General features: G+C 36.0%; 3 protein-coding genes across 4 annotated transcripts; all 3 read right to left on the bottom strand.

Annotated features, from left to right (window-relative positions):
- Window positions 1-538: 538 nt before the first annotated feature.
- Window positions 539-7,385, bottom strand: LOC114519095 (organic cation transporter protein-like). 2 transcript variants are annotated; one of them, XM_028539161.1, is made up of 10 exons: window positions 7,287-7,385; window positions 5,269-5,568; window positions 4,812-5,040; window positions 4,013-4,211; window positions 3,559-3,771; window positions 2,963-3,097; window positions 2,775-2,869; window positions 2,133-2,241; window positions 1,884-1,956; window positions 539-1,374 (listed from the first exon to the last, which is right to left on the bottom strand). In XM_028539161.1, exons 1-10 carry the CDS (start codon window positions 7,365-7,367, stop codon window positions 1,183-1,185), a joined length of 1,626 nt encoding a protein of 541 aa, XP_028394962.1. In that variant the 5' UTR covers window positions 7,368-7,385; the 3' UTR covers window positions 539-1,182. The 2 variants fall into 2 exon arrangements, with proteins under 2 accessions (XP_028394962.1, XP_028394970.1); XM_028539169.1 differs by having other exon boundaries at window positions 5,269-5,584; window positions 7,287-7,361.
- A 125-nt stretch (window positions 7,386-7,510) lies between these two features.
- Window positions 7,511-11,780, bottom strand: LOC114519111 (sarcoplasmic reticulum histidine-rich calcium-binding protein-like). The gene is made up of 11 exons (XM_028539180.1): window positions 11,695-11,780; window positions 11,557-11,604; window positions 11,128-11,214; window positions 10,419-10,520; window positions 10,015-10,062; window positions 9,826-9,939; window positions 9,623-9,685; window positions 9,408-9,545; window positions 8,702-9,269; window positions 8,456-8,521; window positions 7,511-8,216 (listed from the first exon to the last, which is right to left on the bottom strand). The coding sequence occupies exons 1-11, from the start codon at window positions 11,756-11,758 to the stop codon at window positions 7,904-7,906; spliced, it is 1,611 nt and encodes a 536-aa protein (XP_028394981.1). The 5' UTR covers window positions 11,759-11,780; the 3' UTR covers window positions 7,511-7,903.
- Window positions 11,781-12,663: 883 nt separating this feature from the next.
- On the bottom strand, window positions 12,664-18,147 carry LOC114518651. Its single transcript, XM_028538660.1, has 7 exons — window positions 18,124-18,147; window positions 17,754-17,860; window positions 15,784-16,548; window positions 15,369-15,716; window positions 14,442-15,164; window positions 14,013-14,256; window positions 12,664-13,727 (listed from the first exon to the last, which is right to left on the bottom strand). The coding sequence occupies exons 2-7, from the start codon at window positions 17,848-17,850 to the stop codon at window positions 13,361-13,363; spliced, it is 2,544 nt and encodes an 847-aa protein (XP_028394461.1). The 5' UTR covers window positions 17,851-17,860; window positions 18,124-18,147; the 3' UTR covers window positions 12,664-13,360.
- Between the last annotated feature and the right edge of the window lie 489 nt (window positions 18,148-18,636).

The following is an 18,636-nucleotide window of genomic DNA, read 5'->3' as shown; positions in this document are numbered from 1 at the left end:
AAGGGCAAATCAAAGCCAAAAGTGCGGGCCAAGACTAAAAATCTAAAGCCAACTAAAAAAACTACATCTTCAGGAAAAATTGGCATGTGGGGACGGTGAAAGAACGGAATGAATAAGACAAGGATATGATCGTGAAGATGAATATATATAACAACTAAATTGACATCAATTTTGCGTATTTGTGGCTAAACAAAATAAATTAGTAACAATTACGATTCAAATTAGGGTATCTGTATTAAACATTATACTGATAAAACACAGAGTGCTTTTCTTTTAATTGTAAGTACATATCTGTTGCAGAAAGGAAGGGAAGACTTGTAAATGAAGACTTGTAAATGAAGACTTATAGGACAAAAAAAAGATGTACCACACATTATTTTCAAGCTCTCTTTAAACGCTCTCTGGCCTGACGGCTTAACTGAACTTTAATTGATATATAAGATTACGTTATGGCCAAGAAGAGAAGAAGACAAGAGAAACTGACTATTCATTATATACATAATCACTCGCATGATCATACCGAATAGCCCACTTTAATAACTTATTCCAGTTAGCTTCATACAACACCCGTTACTTCCTACGGCGCGTATAAAGATTTTCAGCTTTATTTTTCTCGAACAAGTTTAAAATACGCATGAAGTTAAGATTCTTGATCAGTAATTGATATTTCATCTGATCTCTTTCAAGTCACACTGAATTGAATTCGAAGGCAAGCTATCCGACCTAACTGCCAGTATGTCTTTCATTTTTCAGTTGTTCTGCTGCGAGCTGAATCGATTTATTCAATTTCCCCCCAAAAGTATACATATTGGCTTGCATATTACACGGTTTGATAACCACAATCATTCATTATTCTTTATAGATGATTCTTTATAGATCATTTTTTAATATAGATGAATTTGCGAGGAATTCATCCACGGAGGCGATTTTCATTCGTGCGAGGATTCGTTTTGGGTTGAGACAATAGATTCTAAAACACGACTTGAAAAACTAATATGACTGATATCAATGCCTTTGTGAGATGAATTACTCACGAATCCATCATCCGAGAATATCCCACGCTAACATATTTCCAAGTTTCAATATCCTCAGTGTATAAATGTTCGCGTGTGCGGGGTGTTTAAATCAATTTTCACCAAATGGACAAGTTTGTATATTAAAAAAAAAGTTAACGATAAATGATCAATTGATTGACACTTGGTTTTCATAAGCCTGAGGATGCGTCTCATTTTCTTGATCATTTTTTGATTTAGTGGTAAAGAATTCGCGTGTTGTCGTTCCTTTCGTTTCAGGAATAAATACGTAGCTTGTGATTCCAGATAATAAACACAGAATGCCCAGGATAGTATATGGAACGTAACGATGGATTCTTTGCTAAAATTTGATGAAAACTTATTGAGGTCCCAACGATAAAAAAACTGGGGTCTGAGGCAAATTACCTGTTGCCTTGAAACTATTTTATTGGATAATTACAGACAATAAGTTAGGGCGGCAGGTCGGCGTTATAAGGAGACCAGGCTTTATTCCTTACAACTCATGACGAGTCTATGGGTGTCTAGGATGATTACTAGTCTATGGGTGTCTGGAGTAATGATGAGTCTATGGGTGTCTGGGATAATGACGAGTCTATGGGTGTCTGGGATCGATGCGTGTCGACAGCAAGGCTTTGGCCATGAAATATAGATCCATTATACATTTACTCAGATTTTCTGGGCAAGACATGGCCGAAGTTCACTCGATGCGACCGAAATGTTACGTTTAAAACGAAGCCTTAGCACTGACCTTAAAGCCTCGCTCGTACTTTTCCAAACTGAGACGAGTAGTTGGTGCAGGTTGATACAGAATGGATCAAATAATTCAAATCCTAATATAAGAACACTTACCAACCAAATAATGTATAAAGCAATAAAAGATCCAACGCGAGCACAAGCAGAAGATGTTCCCATAGCGATATTTCTACATAAATAAAATACAACTAATATAGTGGTGTTGACGAGTTGATCGATAATAAAAATAATTAATAATATCGATGTAATTTAATAAGGCACATGAATAAATTACAGGTTGCTTTATAATTTGTAATGAAGTCGATCGCCAGCGGTGGAAGCCTTGTTGCAAAAGTACATCCGTACCTAACAGTGGTTGGAAATACTTCAGCTCCTTGAATGTAGATACCAATGAATGAAACATAAATCGATCCTTTTGCAATCATCGCAGTAATTATTCTTCCCGCTGAGAAACCTGAGAATGAGGAAAATACGCTGTATTTTAATCAAAGATAAAATCCGGACTGACATGTAGAGCTGATTGAGAAATCTATGATTATTGACAGATTTGACTGTATTTGACCTGTATTGTTTAGTTAATCTATAAACTATATTAAAACGCCCAATAATGTAGTTGAAGGAAACTAGTTTAATACGCCTCTACCCTTTGGTGTCTAATTGGTGCTTGGATCCATAAATGATTAGGATATAATTCGTGCTTTATTTATCATTGTATATGCAATCTATCTCTTGTAAATTATTTTTTACTAAAGATCCATATAAGAACACTTGATGTGATGTAATATGTGTTCACGACAGACGACGGCCAGGCGTCGATAACGAGTTTCAAGAACAAAACAATCGAAGGGAAAACCCTTGCTTCCCAGCCACCCTATCATCGAACAATCAAGCAGGGTTAAGCAGAGATCAACTGCTTCTTTATACGTTTTGCAAATATACTTCGTATAAAATCTAGCTTTCGCAAGGCTCTCCGGCGTTTCCGCATACCTGTGTTAGTTCTGTCAGCCGGAATGGAGACTGTGACCACATTAGAAATGGCAGCAATAAGTAAACCAATAATGATTGTCTTTTTACGACCAAACCTATATACCATGGAAAATAATTCGTCACTGCCTTTGATTTTCTATACCACATACGAAAGTAGTCACAAATTAACAAAGAAACCGTTTATTTACTTTTTAATTACCACAATTGTCAATACATTTGCAGGAGTCAGGACGATGTTGGTGAGAAAAAAACTGAGATAAATATTGCCACCCAGATATACAGCATTGTATGAAACTGCATAAAACATCAAGGAGACTGTAAACCTATGTATACAAAAATTGAACCGATTAATAGATTATAAATACGAAACGAAGAGAGCATCCAATATGTTACTATATAAACTATAAGAGAACATAGAGTGCACGATTTTAACCTCAATCTTTCAGTTCAGTTCGACTCATTCTGTATAATTGAGAATTCTACCACACCACCCGCTGCGCTTAGCGATCACGTGCGCTCTGGGTGATTCGGCAGAATCACAATCAAACTTCGACTTACAGGTAAGTCACGTTTAATTTTCAAACTATGTAACCTAAACTCTTTACAACCTCCCAAATCATTGTAGACGCACAAATTACGTCCCATCGCGGGATTAAATAGATTATAACTGACAGATTATATTTCGTCACTGGTGACGTCGTGACGAAAGACAGAGAGATAGCATGCACCTGCTCACGTCAGTCTATGTTTGCATTATAATTGACGAATTATAAGTTGACCTTACCATAAAAACCAGGTTGCTAAAGTGATCAAAGTAATTGATTTGTCATAAAAAAGATCTCTAAAATCAGTTTTTTCACTGTCAGCTTGTTTAGGAACATAAATGTCATCCTGGGGCATCTCCTTTTTATTCCAGCGCGCAACTCTCTCCAGGACCGCTCGGGCTTCTTCATATTTCCCATGAACCAACAGGTGTCGTGGTGTTTCAGGAATAAACCTATTAGCGGAAATATTTGTTAGGTAAATCAAAAACAGGTGCATCCTGACGCATCCTAACACCATGTTAGTAGAGCAGGCCCGAGAAAACAGGATTTATATGTAAAACTACACAGTTCAGAGCTGATATCTTAATAATTTTATATAATCAAAGAATAATTGGTGAGACATTCAGTAGAATACATAGTCATCCGATAGAGAAAACCTACTTGAAAGATTAACCACTAAACAGTAAACCTCACCAAATAAAAATCATGACAGGAGTACCCAACGCTGCACCAAGGAGCATCAAATATCTCCAATCACGAATTAAATACCCAAACAGCGCTATCGAGCAAAAAGCAACTGGACCAGATAACCATAGCGAAGATCCCACTGTTCCACGTTGCTTACTGGGGCTGAATTCAACGACAATAATAAAAACGCACATACATACTCCTCCTACACATGAAGAAATTAGATAATTAGGCTGAGTCTCCACTAGCAGAGAAACACTAGTTCGCTAGCGAAATATTTGCATATTCTCTTTTGAATTTTCACAGAAAATTTCACTTGCGAACCAATCCAATCACTCGCAAACCAATCTAATCGCTATTTCCTTCACACAGCATGGTTACAAAGGTCTAGAACGAGAGTCAGAGTTGCTCCATCTCCCACTTGCATGAACAAAAACAGGAAATAAACGTTTAACTTGAAAAGAGAAGAGTCTTTGTCCACATTTCTCGTTTAATTTTATTTATAGTTTCTAACTGTGCCCCGAGGGATTGACACATGCTGTCGGTAATTTGCATTATATGCCTTGTTTGGCTTATGTATGGTGTATAAAAAAGTACCCCCTATTAAAATGAAGCTTCTCTGTTGAAATATGAATGCACTGATAAATAGTATAGTAATTAGATAAAAGCGTTCAAAATTGAGGGTCTCGCTTTACATTTTAAGCACCCGTGAGTCTGTCATAATAATAAGGCGTTTAATTCTTAATTAAAGCTTGATTTTAATGAGGGGCTTGATTTTTATCAACCCTGCAGTTTCAATAATTACCACTTCCAATTCCAGTAATAAAACGACATAATACGAACATCCAGAGTTGTTTTGGCCAAATTAATACCCAGGAAGAGAAAAAGACAAGCGCGACTGATAATTGATTAGCTTTCTTACGCCCAAGTTTATCTGAAATATATCCAATGACGATATTGCCAACAAGCCACCCAACCCAGTACATCGACGAAGCGACACTTTGAAGGATGGAATCATCGCACACAAGCTCGTACTAAGAAGTAAGAATTAAGAAAAAAGTAATAGGATAAAATAGTTACAGTATAGCCCAGAGATCTGTAGGAACGAAAACTCTATAATTGTAGGTTTATAGTTATTAATATCGTTAGAAAACGCCCCCTGAAAATCAGTTTTGCTGAAGGGCTACTGTTTTAAAATAATTGTAAATAATAATAAGAATAATTTATTACAACTTTTTCAAAAGCAACAACAGTCGACATACCTCAGTAACTGTTGATGTGTAAGTATCAACAAATTTCCATTCAGATCTTGGCATGTCACATCGTTCTTTGTAATGTTCACTCACTGTACTTACTGCCTCAGTAAGGTTGCATATTGTACTGTTTTCAACGCATTCCCAGTTAGGTTCTCCAGCTACGAATGTAATCACCATTAAATGAAAAGCAGCCATGGACATGTATGCATAGGTCATACACAACAACAAAATCTTTTGAAAGCGACCGTGACCACCAATTGACTCCAAAATTTCATCTATACTCAGCGCCATTGTGAGAAAAGTAGACTGATGTTTCTAGATTCTAAGAAGTATTTTAAACATATAAAAGTAATTAGTTGCACTTTCCGTAGTATATTGATTTCGTTTGTCTTCAATTTAGAACTAATTTGTCTTCTAAAATAACGAGGACGTTTTTGAAGCACATGTTCCATTTGCACCTTTTTTATGTCACTTTATTAAGTGCCGGTAAACTCATTTTAGAAATCAAATTAAAATAGATTCGATACACAGACATTCCAGACAAAAGGAAAAAAATATGCCCAGACAAAAAGGCATATTGCATGAATCATAGAGACGGGAAGACATACGTAATTATAATTTACGTAATGATCAACATATTGATCTTATTAATTGTAGAACTAGTAAACTTCGTAATTCGTTTACCCCGTCCAGTATCGTAGTTCATATAAAATCTTCATCATGAAAATTTTTAATATATATAGTTTTAATATCTACTAAACTTGTAACAAGTCCTGTACAATTCAGCTTGTTAGCTGCCTGACCTCTCAGACTTGGTTTTTTAATAGAACTCTAAAACTCGAAAAACTCAATCATCATCTCATCATTAAGCATCTAATCTCTCAGGATATTTCATTATTCATAAAAATCAGTGTATTTTTTTAATGCAAACATGGGATATTAAGCCAAAAATGCATGATCGGTATTATTGTATTAATCAGTGTATTTTTTTAATGCAAATATGGGATATTAAGCCAAAAATGCATGATCGGTATATTATTGTATATAGTCTAAACCTTTCCTGGGCGACGCAAAGTTCCCTGGACGATATACAAAATATGCAGGGCCTTTCAATAGACAATAAAGGCGTTTAATTTGATTTGTCAAACGAATTGCTCGTTTTCATTCGTGGTGCTTTATTGGATAAGCACTAAGTTTATAAGAACGAAACACATCGGATGCGATTCGACGGCGCGATTTTCGATTTTTTAGCTTTTCACTCTGATCGATTCACTTTTTCAAATATTTGGTTTGTCTGGGATGGTCACGCCGCGAGATGATTCAACCGGTCGATATCATTCAAGGGAGATTTTTACTGCTGCATCCTTCTTCGCGTCCCATTTAAACCTGACTGTTTTTATGCAAAGAATGTGTGAAATAAGAACTTACTGTAGTACTATTTAATTAATTTTTAGTTCAATCAAACAAGGAGGAATTTCGTTTTGAATAAATCTGCATGTTTGTTTACATTTGTCAGGCAGAGCCAATCAGATTTCCTAAATTTTAATACCGGAAGTAAGTAGTCAAGATTTATGTACTCTGATTGGCTTACTAAAAATGTAAACAATTATGCTGATTGGTTGAAGACGAAATTCCCCCTTGTTGTTCAATCATGCAAACAAAAAAGGACGTGTGTAATCTGAGGCGAGATACTCCGCCGTTTCGGCGTCGAGACGATGGCAAACATTGCAAAGCTAATACGCTTTTTCTGATCCAAAAAGTTATACGCAAAAGTTCAACACGTTTGAATTGCTCTTGCAGTTTCGCCAGCGATTAGTCTACTTAAATAAAAAAGCTCTAACGGATGTTAAATGTTATGGTAATAAATGAATAAACTTTAATTATAAAATATACTCTAACGAGTTAGCCTAGTGCCCGTGCTGTTTAGTAACCCCTGATAAACATGTTTACAAAATATTCACTTGGAAACATTGAGATGATGCGATAAACCGTCCACTTATTGTGATAGATCAATTGTAGCTTACCTTTTCCCACTTAAATTTAATAAATGCAAACTTGAGTCTGTGCAACTGTTCGTCTGACAACTGACGGAAAACGAATGCCATGGATTAATTACTGTCATTTGATATAAGCTTGTATTTATTTTAATAACAGCATGTTCATGGCACAATTATGAATCTAAGATCGTATATCAATCTAAATGTTAAATTCTTTGAACTTGTCAATGCAGGATGAAGAAAGGTCATCGTCAACGGAAGTTTCTTCGTTATAGTTGATATTTCTGTATTTTACCAAAACTTTACATTTTTAACAAAATTTATGCTACGTTAACTTGCCCTCCAGAACCCTACTGTGGCGTCACATGAAGATTCTATTTTCATCTCTTCTCATCTCATATTTTAATTCATTGTTGGAATTGCATAACAAGAGCACGCGCGTATAATCACAAGCAGCAACATCAACGTGCTTCACGTGCTTCACGTGCTTCACCGTGCGTGTATTTGTTAAAGAAAAGATGGGAGGTCGACTTTAAGCAACTTGATTAACCACAGGTGCCGTGTAAGTAGCTAGCTATATGTTATAGAAAAACGTTCACCGTTTACAAAAGGGTACTTAGATTGCTGAAATACACTTGGTTTGATTATTTCTGATTTTCATTTTTTGTGTTTTCTGATTTTTTTTCAGTTTTATCATCATCAACTTGTGTTTCATCACTTTCCTCTTTGCTCTCACCCCCCTGGCTGTGATCCTCCTCGTCATTTTCTTCTTTGCTTTCACCCCCCTGGCTGTCGTCTTCCTCGTCATTTTCTTCTTTGCTTTCACCCCCCTGGGTGTGGTCTTCCTCGTCATTTTCTTTTTTATCGTTCTGGTCGGACACGTGATCATCATCTTTATCACTTTCCGATTTTTTAACATTTAAATCCCCTTCATCTTCGCTATCAGCGTCTTCGTCGCTTGGAAAAAAGTAAAACATGCAATATATATTTAAAAAAAAACTAATATATATCGTGCATCAAATAATATATCGGAGGGAGGGCGAAATATCTAACAGCACGCGACGAGACACATTCATCACTTGCTGTATGTTGCTAAGATAACTCCTTTCGATGAGAAAGATAATTTTCCCCCGAATAACCGTTTCAAAATCGTGTAATCGGCTCTCTTTTTCGTTACCACTTTAGTTAGATCTTACCTGTTGGATATTTCGTCAAAGGCATGTGGGATTTCAGATCTCTTACTTGAAATGTATTTGTCATCGCTGGGAAATATAGTAACATGAATTTATTGATTTATACAATGCTGAACACTAGTATTTAGTAACTTGAAAGTGTGATCCGTGCGATTTGAAATAATGAACAAAGTTAGTGCGTTATTCACAAGTTTGATAATGCAGTGAATTTGTTTATTATTTAATTGATAATCTTTTTCAACATCTTACCTACTAGGGAATTTATCAAAGGCATGTTGAATCTTAGATCTTTTGCTGGAAGTGAATTGTCCTACTCCTCTTGAGGAAATCTCTTCTTCAGCCCAACTGTCTTTTGGGGCTGATTCTTTGTCATACATGCCATCATCCTCTTTCTCCTTCACGTCATCGTCATTTTCCTTTTCTTTGTTTCCATTGTTATCGTCTTTTTCCTTCTTATTTTCTTTTGTTTTTCCTTCATCTCCATTCTCTTCTTGATCATTCTCTCTATCATTCTTATTATCTTTGATCCCCTCATCATTAACCTCTTTCTCTTTTTGATCGATATCATTTTCTTTATTATCTTTTGCCTTAGTAGCCTCGTGTGGCGCACTTTTCTCGTTTGTTTTAATGAGATTATCCACAAGGTTTGTAACTTTTTTGCCTTCATTTTCCTCTTCCTTGGCTTTAGTTTCTACTTTTTTATCATGATGTTTTTTTATATGTTTTGTTTTGGATTTCTTCTTGTGAACTTTCGACTGCACCCTAAATCGGGGAACTGGGTACATAACCAGAGAGGCAAGTTCCATGTTGCTCATATCTAAAACGTAAATTGAATTGTTTATTGCTGAGTTGGGCGTATATTTTTTAGCTCTTTTTCCATGCAATCAATGAATAATCAAACGAAATATGCAGAGCAGTGGTAAATGATAAACAATTTTGTAAATGCCATATATACCTGCAGAAGCCAGTTTAAATTGCTTCGCTGCTTCTTCAATTGTAGTCCGTGCCTGGTCGTTTTGATGTCCTTCGCCGTGGTAAGGTGGAATGATTTTATTGCCAATTTGCATCGGCTTTGACACAACATCTAAAATATCTACGGAGCACAATGTATTTACAAAAAACTATAGCATAATTACTACTTAAAATGTCATTGAAGTGCAACATATATACCATCATAAGTTGAGTCGTGAAATCCGCCACCATTTTGCACTCCATATTGGTTCTGTGGATATCCTATAAAGGTGTTATAACAGAAGTATATTATTATCATTAATATTTATCTATATATCAATTAACTATATTAAGAAAGAAAGATTAAGAAAGGTATAATTATAATTCTTTCTTATTTGTATCAGGTTTTGTAAAAGATTTACCGGGATATTGGTAGTTTGGTTGAGGTTGTTGATAGTAAGACTGTGGTGGATACGGCCAACCCCCGTTGTTATAAAGATTACTTCTCCGAGGATTGCTTTCAACTTTTTGCCGGCCTGCCGGTAAAAAGATAAGATTTTTGAGGAGTTCACGTAATTTAAAAAAAGGCTAGAGTTATCATGTTAACTTACTAGTAGTCTTTGCTGCAGCATGTGGCTTTTCAATAACATGATAGGAGACTATAAAAATAACACAATTCTAATAACTTGTTCCCATCAATGATAAAGAATTTTATTTTATATATATATATATATATATATATATATATATATATATATATATATATATATATATATATAAATAGTAAGAAAAACCTTCTAAATTGAGTGTTCAAAAACTTTTGGACCATTCGTGAAGGTTTAATTAAATTAAGCCTGAAATTTCCGTGTCCGTTGCAGGCAAAACGTTCATTGCGTCACCCCCCCCCCTCTGAAAATAGAACCCGTATCCATGGGCACGATTCTGTTAACGATAGTGTATTGCTAGTTTGGAATTTATGGATGACAATTGACAAAAGCGTAAAATAATACAATACCGGCGTTTGGGTGTTTTGATGTAAGATGAAATAGATGGAAATGTCTTCTAGATGCTGGTCTCGGATGCGAGGGAATTGAACTTCGAGTATACCAGGGATATTCTATAAAATATAAACCTTGAGAGGCCATCCACAGTTTCAAATGCTACAAAGTCATACCACAATTACATGAGCAACATTTTTCAGAATTATCCGTCCATAAATCTTTTGGTTTTATTTCCACAATTGTTTTCATCTATTTCCTTGTCTGCTTGTGGTCATAAGAATGTTTATTTGTTGACCAAACATCACTCATGAACGTCAAACGCCTATTTGCTGCAACGGATTTTCGGGTATACTCTCATTCTTACCTGACAATGAATAGCAGCTTTTTCGTGGGCGGAAACTACTAACTGTTTGCTGTTTTCAATCTTGATAATGTGACTATAATACCTCAGTTTTGCATGAAAGGAAACTGAAAGCCTGTGAGATTATGAATTGAGACAAATTTAGAAATTGTTTGCATGTGAACATGCATTCTTGTTCAGTTCTTCTTTGTCTTTTGTCGAATTTTCGTTTTAGTATGAGTATGTTTTGTGATGTAGTGTATATAGAAGTGAATTTTTTTGTATTTATCACGTTTCCGGTTTCGGTCAGTTCTTAGATTTCGCTACTTAAGCATGCAGGATTACCTCGGACAAACTGCGTCTTACACAGAAATAAAACTTACGATGCCAAAAATTTGGGTTTGGCAGAGTATCACGCGGATAACGTTCATAGGTGTCTGTTTCCATTGTATCATCGCTTATCTGGTAACCTAAAATAGATTCTAAACTTTATACTGCAACACCCTCCTTTTATTTTTATTCATGTGTATAGGAAACTATTTTGGTCATAAGCATGGGACATAACCCAAGGCCTGCCTCATTGTTGAAACCGGGTTTTCACTAGGGATATTTTTCACGCAAAACAAATTTATTCTTTTATATTTGATCAGTTTGACAGATGGTTGCAGTTAACAGCTCTGAAACAAAACTAAAATGTCGCTTCGCGCGAAAATTATTGTTAGTGGAAAACCGGCTTGGTAGAGCTAGGTATCAGCTGCTATATATGATGCAGAAATTAATAGTATAATATAAAAATTAACAATTTCCATTACCTTGATTTTGCATATTGTCATAATAGTTTGGGTAGACTGGAAGTGGAACTAAAATTATTTGCATAATACTATTATACACTAGGCAGCTAACGTGAAAGAGAGAGAGAAAATACGATGCGAAATATCGTGAAATTTTACCTGAAATTCCATGGCTGAATAAATCTAGTATGAAGAACAAACTGAATGCGACATGGACGTCCATGGTTAGTAAGTTAGTCACGAAGCGAACAAGATTCACTGATCCTACCTGTTCAGGAGCGCCAACCGTGAAGTCTTGGCAAAATCTGCACATCATAAATATTTAATCATATTTTCAAATAAACCGCTATTGGCTACAAAAAGGGATTATTACAGTTAATTGTAGATATTTTCTCTTCACAAACGGAATATCACGTGATAGCAAAATAATTCTTGCGACGTAGGGACATTACGCAATATGCAATTCTGATTATCCTGACTATTTTTCAGGCGATCACATGCATAGAGCCATGCATGCACATGCGAGATGATTTTCCTATTCGAATACCGCGCTACAAAAGATCTCTAGATCTGCTCAAGGAAACATTTGCATTTGAAATTGTTTTAAATCACTCATCCAAATTAGCAGTTTGAGCGTAATGGGGCAAACATTGCAACCATGCATGTTGCACGTTTTAAACGGGTCACGGCATGGCGTTTTTGAAAGCTATCGAAACGGCGAATTTTAATCGAGGAGGAAATTATGGTCCGGGATCAAATGTGTTGTAATGATCAAATGTGTTGTATTGTTCAGGTGCTGGGACTGCTGGGTTTTTAATTCTTGCCAGTTGTCTGCTCTGTTTTAGTTTCACAGGCGATCGAGTCCTGCTACAAGATCTACATTATATTAGCGTTTTGCACAGTTTTTACGCTCTAGGGGCGGTTGTAAAAAACCCTAACTACATTTTGGGTAATTATTCAAGGTGAACTTCAAAATGCATACTTTTGGATTGGTCATTATCATGCAATTTTCACTGACCATGCATAAGTAAACCTTTTTATACAACCGTTCCTAGTCTTGTCGATCCTCCAATTTTTTTTTATGAAGCACAGAATATATGGGAGCAAAATATTAGTCTGGCGGTCTTTGCGATTGCAGTTTATTAAAAAATCAATGTACATCTTCTCTCGTTCATGATCTAGGGGTATTTACATTTACCTGAGTAATAAGAACACAATGTCTGTATTAACGACACTATAATTTTCAAATCACCGGTCCGCATTGTTTCTTCGTTATGTGCAGCCCCCTTTAGCGCATGTGCCCAAGCTACTTATGTACATGTTCCTGATTCTAGTGAATCTAAGATTGGTCTATAAAATATTAGACCTATAGAAAGTGTGCTTGTTCGTGTGACTGGTGCTCAAATTGCCTTTATGACTCAACTATGCTAGGTTTGCCTATAAAAATCTGTCTATATTCGCCTGCATGCATGTATTAACAACTGGCAAACATATTCAATGTCTTCTATTGATTGTTAAGAGCACAAATCATATAGGTCTGATATTTCTATAGTTTGGTCCAACCAAGTATAAAACATCGTTTTCATGGAATCTATCTTTCCATGCAGCTGCGGTAGCTACCTTGCGAATATACAAAATACGACAGAAAAACGCCGTATACACGCGCAACTGATGTTTCGTTAATTCACTTGTCTTTTGACTAGATCAGAGAGCAAAACACAACTACAACTTGTGAAAATTTACTTCACATCATTATGTCAATCAGATTAACTGCATGTAGCCACAGTTCGCGTTTTAAACTAGCGGTTATTATATGTCTAGTTCCCTACCAAACCATACCACTATCATAATATGATTTTTCAACAGGTCTGTCATCACCTTGGTCCATATCAAATTCTCTCTCACCAGTAAATTCTGTTAAATTTTCATTCTCATCATACCAACGTTTGTTGAGACGTCGTCTTTTAGATTTCTTTCTCTTTGAGTGATTGGCATGTTTATGGCGATGAATTTTATGTTTCTTTGGTTTCGTCTTCTTCAAAAGATTTTTGTAAACCTTTAAATCGTAACCATCATCATCATCATCGTCGTCGTACATTTTTCTGACTTTGTGTTTTTGATGATAAATCTTGTTTCTTTTCTCGCCTTTTTCCGCCTTCAATTTAGATTTCTTGCTTTTTGTAGAATGATCACTATATACATAAAGAATAAATAGTCAAGTTTCGAACAAGTCACGAAAATATCATTAGAGCTAGCTTGTGGCAAGGTAAGTATTCACGGAATGTACTATATCATGTTCAATTTAACTTCCTTAAAGAGAGAAACCTGTGTGTTTCCCATCGAGACAAAAACATTCAACCCATTATAACGATATGATTGAAGACATATTTTCTCTGAAAACAAGTGACAGGACAAGCCTCTATAGCTACATTTTCTTTAGCAACACAGCCATAGACACAGCAAGGTAAAAATGTTACCTGGACGAAGATGATGAAACGGATGTTTTCTTTTGGGATAAACTACTTTCGTGATTTTCAATCTCACGATTTTTACTTTCATCTTCAGATAAAGAAAACTCATTTTCATCGCTGTCATCATCGCTATCGTCATCGTCTTCTTCGAGAGGTTTAGGCGGAGCACGGAGCGGGAAGGAATGCACGATGCCTGAGATCTTAGGAGCTGGTGAGATCACAACTGCTGACATTTCCATCGGCGTCATCCCTAAATGATAAATTTTATCACTGATTAAACTACGAAATATCAATAACATGGTCTTCATAAACACACATTTGCGTTTAATTAAGTGCTTACTAGTAAATATCACACAAATACTGTGTTTTGTCAAGTTCCTAGTTACATGAAAATTGCATTCTCGCTATACGGATATGTTTACCAGAATATCATACCTTTAGTTTTCTTTCCAAATTCCTCAACCAAGCTATCAATTGGATCCAAATACTTCTCTTCTTTGGGTGGCTTCTTACTACAAGACAACTGCTTGCATTTGGGGCAACCCTGGCAATAGGCTCGTTCCGAACATTCCTGACAGTTTTGACATGCGTAGCATGACCCAAGGTACGAATTCCGTGGATACTGAAGACCAGTATTGCTTTGACCTGATGGTGAATTTACCTGATTGTAATATCTTGTGTCATAATAATTGTTTCTCGTGTTATAGTTACCATTCAAGTTATTATAGTAATTGTTGTAGTTACGTTGAGGATTTCTGTTACTGTCTCGGTATTGGCTGTATTGGAATCTATTTTTTGGCGGATACGGACGTGCGGCTGGTCGTTTCACGGGCTTGCGTGCAGATAGCCAAGGCTTATATCCATAATTGGTTTGAGCAGGCCGTTGTCTTGACATGCTTTGAAAAGAACGATCCTGTCCTCCACCGCGTTGAAAAGGATGTTTTTGAATCGGTTGATTGTAATAATTATAATAACCTTGATTTCCATAGGTACCATAGTATGGGTAGTTTGTCTTTCCGAGGTAATTGTCGTTCATGTATCCAGTATTGTAGCTATTTGTCCCGGCCTGATTAAAACCATTATAGTATGTTGGTTGCGTTGAGACCGGATGTGGTATATATGGTGAGATATATGGTGATGATTGGTAAGTATAGGAACCTATATGAAAATTGAACGAGTAATTATTGGATGCATCATAGTGCTCAAATTTCTTAGCCTCTCCTCACTCTGCAGTTGCACATATTACACGTGCATTTTCTGCTGCGATCTTTCTTTTTTGATAGATGTGAAAGAGCGAATAGTAGGTAAAGAATTGATGTAACATCAGCCCTCCCAAGAAAGAATTAAAAAACAGATACTTACTTGAAGGAGGTTGAAAAGAGGTCGCTGGTGGTGGTGGTGATGATAGTGGTGGTGAAGACGACGGCGAATCATCATTCTGGCAAAAATATCCAACTTTCAAAAAATTATCTTTCCCAGGACACATACCACCGAATTCCTGCCCATCTGACTGCAGTAAACACGAGGCTTGCCCTTGACAAGCAGACTTCACCACAGGATAAACACCATTGGCTTGACACGGTGGTGAATCTGGACTACCAGGACAACCGCTATTGCTGTCATAACCATAGTCAGCATTGGCGATATTTAGAGTGCCGACCCCAGGACAAGTTATGGTTTGTTTTTCGCCAGCACATACAACTACATGGTCTAAAAAATAACAAAATTTTCCGGTTAGGTCTAATAAACTAGTATTCAGCAAAGGAGGTATTCGTACCTGTAACTTCATCTTTTGCACCTTTTTCCACTTTTTTAGAATGTTGTTCAGATTTCACAGCATCGCTGTTAAGTTTTGCAGACGATAGTTCACTGTTTGTCTCACTACTATCTTTATCCTTTAATTGTTTAGATTCATCAGGAGCAGCAGCTGCATCTGCTACGGCTGGTTCACTAAAGGCTGATTCCTGATTTACATTATTCACGTCTACGGCTGTGTTATCGGTCCTCTCGCTTATCAATGGCGAAAGCTCTTGAGGTTTTTTCACTGCGTCATTTGACTTCTCTTCTTCTGGAGTATTTTCATTGGATGTTATCAATTTTGAAAACGGATTTTCCTCATTTTTATTCTTACTTAAAACAATATGAGTTGGTTGTGATAATCTCACTAGGCTCATGTCATTGTTTGTTGTTGTACTCTCAGTCCCCCCACTAGCAGGACTAGGTGGAGTAAAGTAAGTTGGAGCCTCTGTATAAGCTGGTGTGTTACTAACCATCGCACGAGTGCTAGAATCAGCAGCACCAATATTCTCATTAGAGTCTGAGTTAGCGTTTGAATTCTTAACAGTCGCGGCACTAACTTCTGTGCCGACAATTGTCTGTCTATTTCCAGCATTGTTGCTCTCTTCATCTTTTGATATTCTCGCAAGATCGCTTAGTAAATTATTATGACCAGCTTCTTCGGAAGCATCATTGTCAAGTCCAATTGCATTGTTAGCTTCAGCACTGCCGGCACTTTCATTCACAGTGGATTTGCTTTCAGATTCTAAACACAGAGTAACATAAATCAGATTTTCCTGAAATAAGGAAAGTTCACGACAAATATCCTGTCGTTAGCGCATGACATAAAAAAGTCCCTCTTGAATTTATCCCAAGTATAGAATATTACGTGCAAATTAATATTTTGGGCTAAAACTATATCATAGTTGAAATAACGAAAAGATACAGGAGAAAAATAATGTACTAAAATCTAAATATGGTAATCAAAATTTATCATTAAAAGACATTTTACATCATGGCGGCATTGAGAATAACAACTTCGAAGGGGTTTTATATAGAGAGTTAAGAAACGCGGGCCTTTACAGCTAACTTAACAATACAAACTTCATCGAGGGACACAGTCTTGTATATTTTCTATTTCGCTTGAGCGGTCATTTATGTCGTTGCTTGAGCGTAGTCAATGGTTCAGTTGGTGAGTCAAACGGTTCAGTGGTTATCCAGTCATATTGAACTCGTTCACTGGTCATTCTTTGTGATATTACGTCATCAGTCGATAGTAAGGTCATAGTTTGTCTTGTTCGTCTCAATGTCTAAAGTACAAAATGCAAATATCTTATCGTATTTTGAAGATATCTCTAGCAAATCGTACTCTGGTGTGCATGTCAATGTCCACACGTTTTTAAGAAATGCCTATTTTTACAGCCTTACTTACCATGTTGCTGTAATTTCACTGCTGAGATTTACAAACATACACACATACAAACTGTTCTAACTCATTTCCTTATACACAAATCTTCCAAACTAACAAAACATAACGAAAAAGCTAATTCAGCTCCTAAACTTTACTACTGTTGTAAACTAGAGGTTTCTACTCGATCCGCACTTATGGACGTAATCTTTTATCCGGGAATTGCCATGGATATTCCTAAAATATATGATCTATCGAGAAAATATACATCAATGAAGTGTTTCTGATATTAAAAAAAAAAAATATTGGTACTTCGTATACCATACTTTCGGTGTTTATTATATTGGAGAAGAGCTATTTTAAAAAAATTTCCGAGCGACGCACTGTCGAATCAAATTTATAAACACCTTTCTTGTGCCAAAGTGACAAAATATTACCATTAAGATAAAAATTTATAACGTTCTGATAAACTAAAGCTCGTAGTTTTTTTTTAATGTTCATTCATCTGCTGCATGGAGACAATATTTTATTGTAATATAGATTGTGTATAAAAGGACACTTACGTGAACTTATAGCTTTTCCTTCAGTCAAGGGAGTGAGGACCAATATTAAAGTCATTAAAATATGAGGCAGTTTCGCCATTTCTACTGTTATCCACATAACCTTGGAACTATAAATTGAACATGAGAAATTAATATTTTGGATGTCATATTTATCGTTATCTGATTGTAAAATCTTACGAGTAAGTTAACAGTTAACAACATAAATTGTTATTGCTTCAATAGATCGCAATTGATTCCCCCCAAACGCTATAAACAATTCCAAGTCTCTAAACAATTTTTGTGACGAAGAATAAATATGTTGACAACTTGGATTTCACTGTGGAAGTTACTGATTTCCTTTGGAAGTTTTATAGAACACAATTTGACTTACCGATCTAATATTTTTTCTTGGTTTTCTTAGGCTTTAGCTTATCAACCTTGGTCGGCGAATACCAGTTGGTTCAAAAACTCCATTTCAGTGAATCTTTCACATTTGTTGCTGTATCTAAACGCGCTTTGAATGGCCTTGTTATACAATATCACATTAAAAACGGTTATTTTTCGGGAATTATTTCAAATTAGGCCGGAATATTGTAAAGAAACGACGGCAGTTTTCAACAGATTGAAATGGATGAACGATCAAGTACGGAGTTAAACACAACAGGTGGCGTTTAAACATTTTATTAGCCCGGAATAAGATTTGCTCAAGCCTAAAAAAAATCTAAAACGCACCAATGAATTTTGTCACATACGACTTATCGCGCCAAGAAATCGTAACTAACAGTGATGACTAACTCTTGACAATTAGGAAATATATACACAGTTACAGCAATATACTTTTCCTTCTTGTTTCAACAAGAGCGTGCACCATTCTACTCTTTTAGCTTTGCCTAAATGATTTGCA

The sequence above is a fragment of the Dendronephthya gigantea genome, unplaced genomic scaffold (assembly GCF_004324835.1).
Source record: "Dendronephthya gigantea isolate DGI-Jeju-01 unplaced genomic scaffold, DenGig_1.0 000000F, whole genome shotgun sequence".
NCBI classification, from domain to species: Eukaryota; Metazoa; Cnidaria; class Anthozoa; order Malacalcyonacea; family Nephtheidae; genus Dendronephthya; species Dendronephthya gigantea.
This window is presented reverse-complemented; position numbering and strand designations above follow the sequence as displayed.

What these genes read in the sequence shown, in the direction of transcription:
- LOC114519095 (XM_028539161.1), bottom strand. Translation starts at nt 7,367, where the DNA reads ATGGCATTCGTTTTCCGTCAGTTGTCAGACGAACAGTTGCACAGACTC. An exon ending in GGCTGACAGAACTAACACAG is followed by an intron (nt 2,242 to 2,774) that starts GTATGCGGAAAC and finishes CCTCATTCTCAG; the next exon opens with GTTTCTCAGCGGGAAGAATA. An exon ending in GTATTTCCAACCACTGTTAG is followed by an intron (nt 1,957 to 2,132) that starts GTACGGATGTAC and finishes TTATTTATGTAG; the next exon opens with AAATATCGCTATGGGAACAT.
- LOC114519111 (XM_028539180.1), bottom strand. Translation starts at nt 11,758, where the DNA reads ATGGACGTCCATGTCGCATTCAGTTTGTTCTTCATACTAGATTTATTC. An exon ending in ATTCAGCCATGGAATTTCAG is followed by an intron (nt 11,605 to 11,694) that starts GTAAAATTTCAC and finishes AAATAATTTTAG; the next exon opens with TTCCACTTCCAGTCTACCCA. An exon ending in AAACCCAAATTTTTGGCATC is followed by an intron (nt 10,521 to 11,127) that starts GTAAGTTTTATT and finishes TATATTTTATAG; the next exon opens with AATATCCCTGGTATACTCGA.
- LOC114518651 (XM_028538660.1), bottom strand. Translation starts at nt 17,850, where the DNA reads ATGTGGATAACAGTAGAAATGGCGAAACTGCCTCATATTTTAATGACT. An exon ending in AGGAAAAGCTATAAGTTCAC is followed by an intron (nt 16,549 to 17,753) that starts GTAAGTGTCCTT and finishes CTCTGTGTTTAG; the next exon opens with AATCTGAAAGCAAATCCACT. An exon ending in GTTTCATCATCTTCGTCCAG is followed by an intron (nt 13,728 to 14,012) that starts GTAACATTTTTA and finishes TTATGTATATAG; the next exon opens with TGATCATTCTACAAAAAGCA.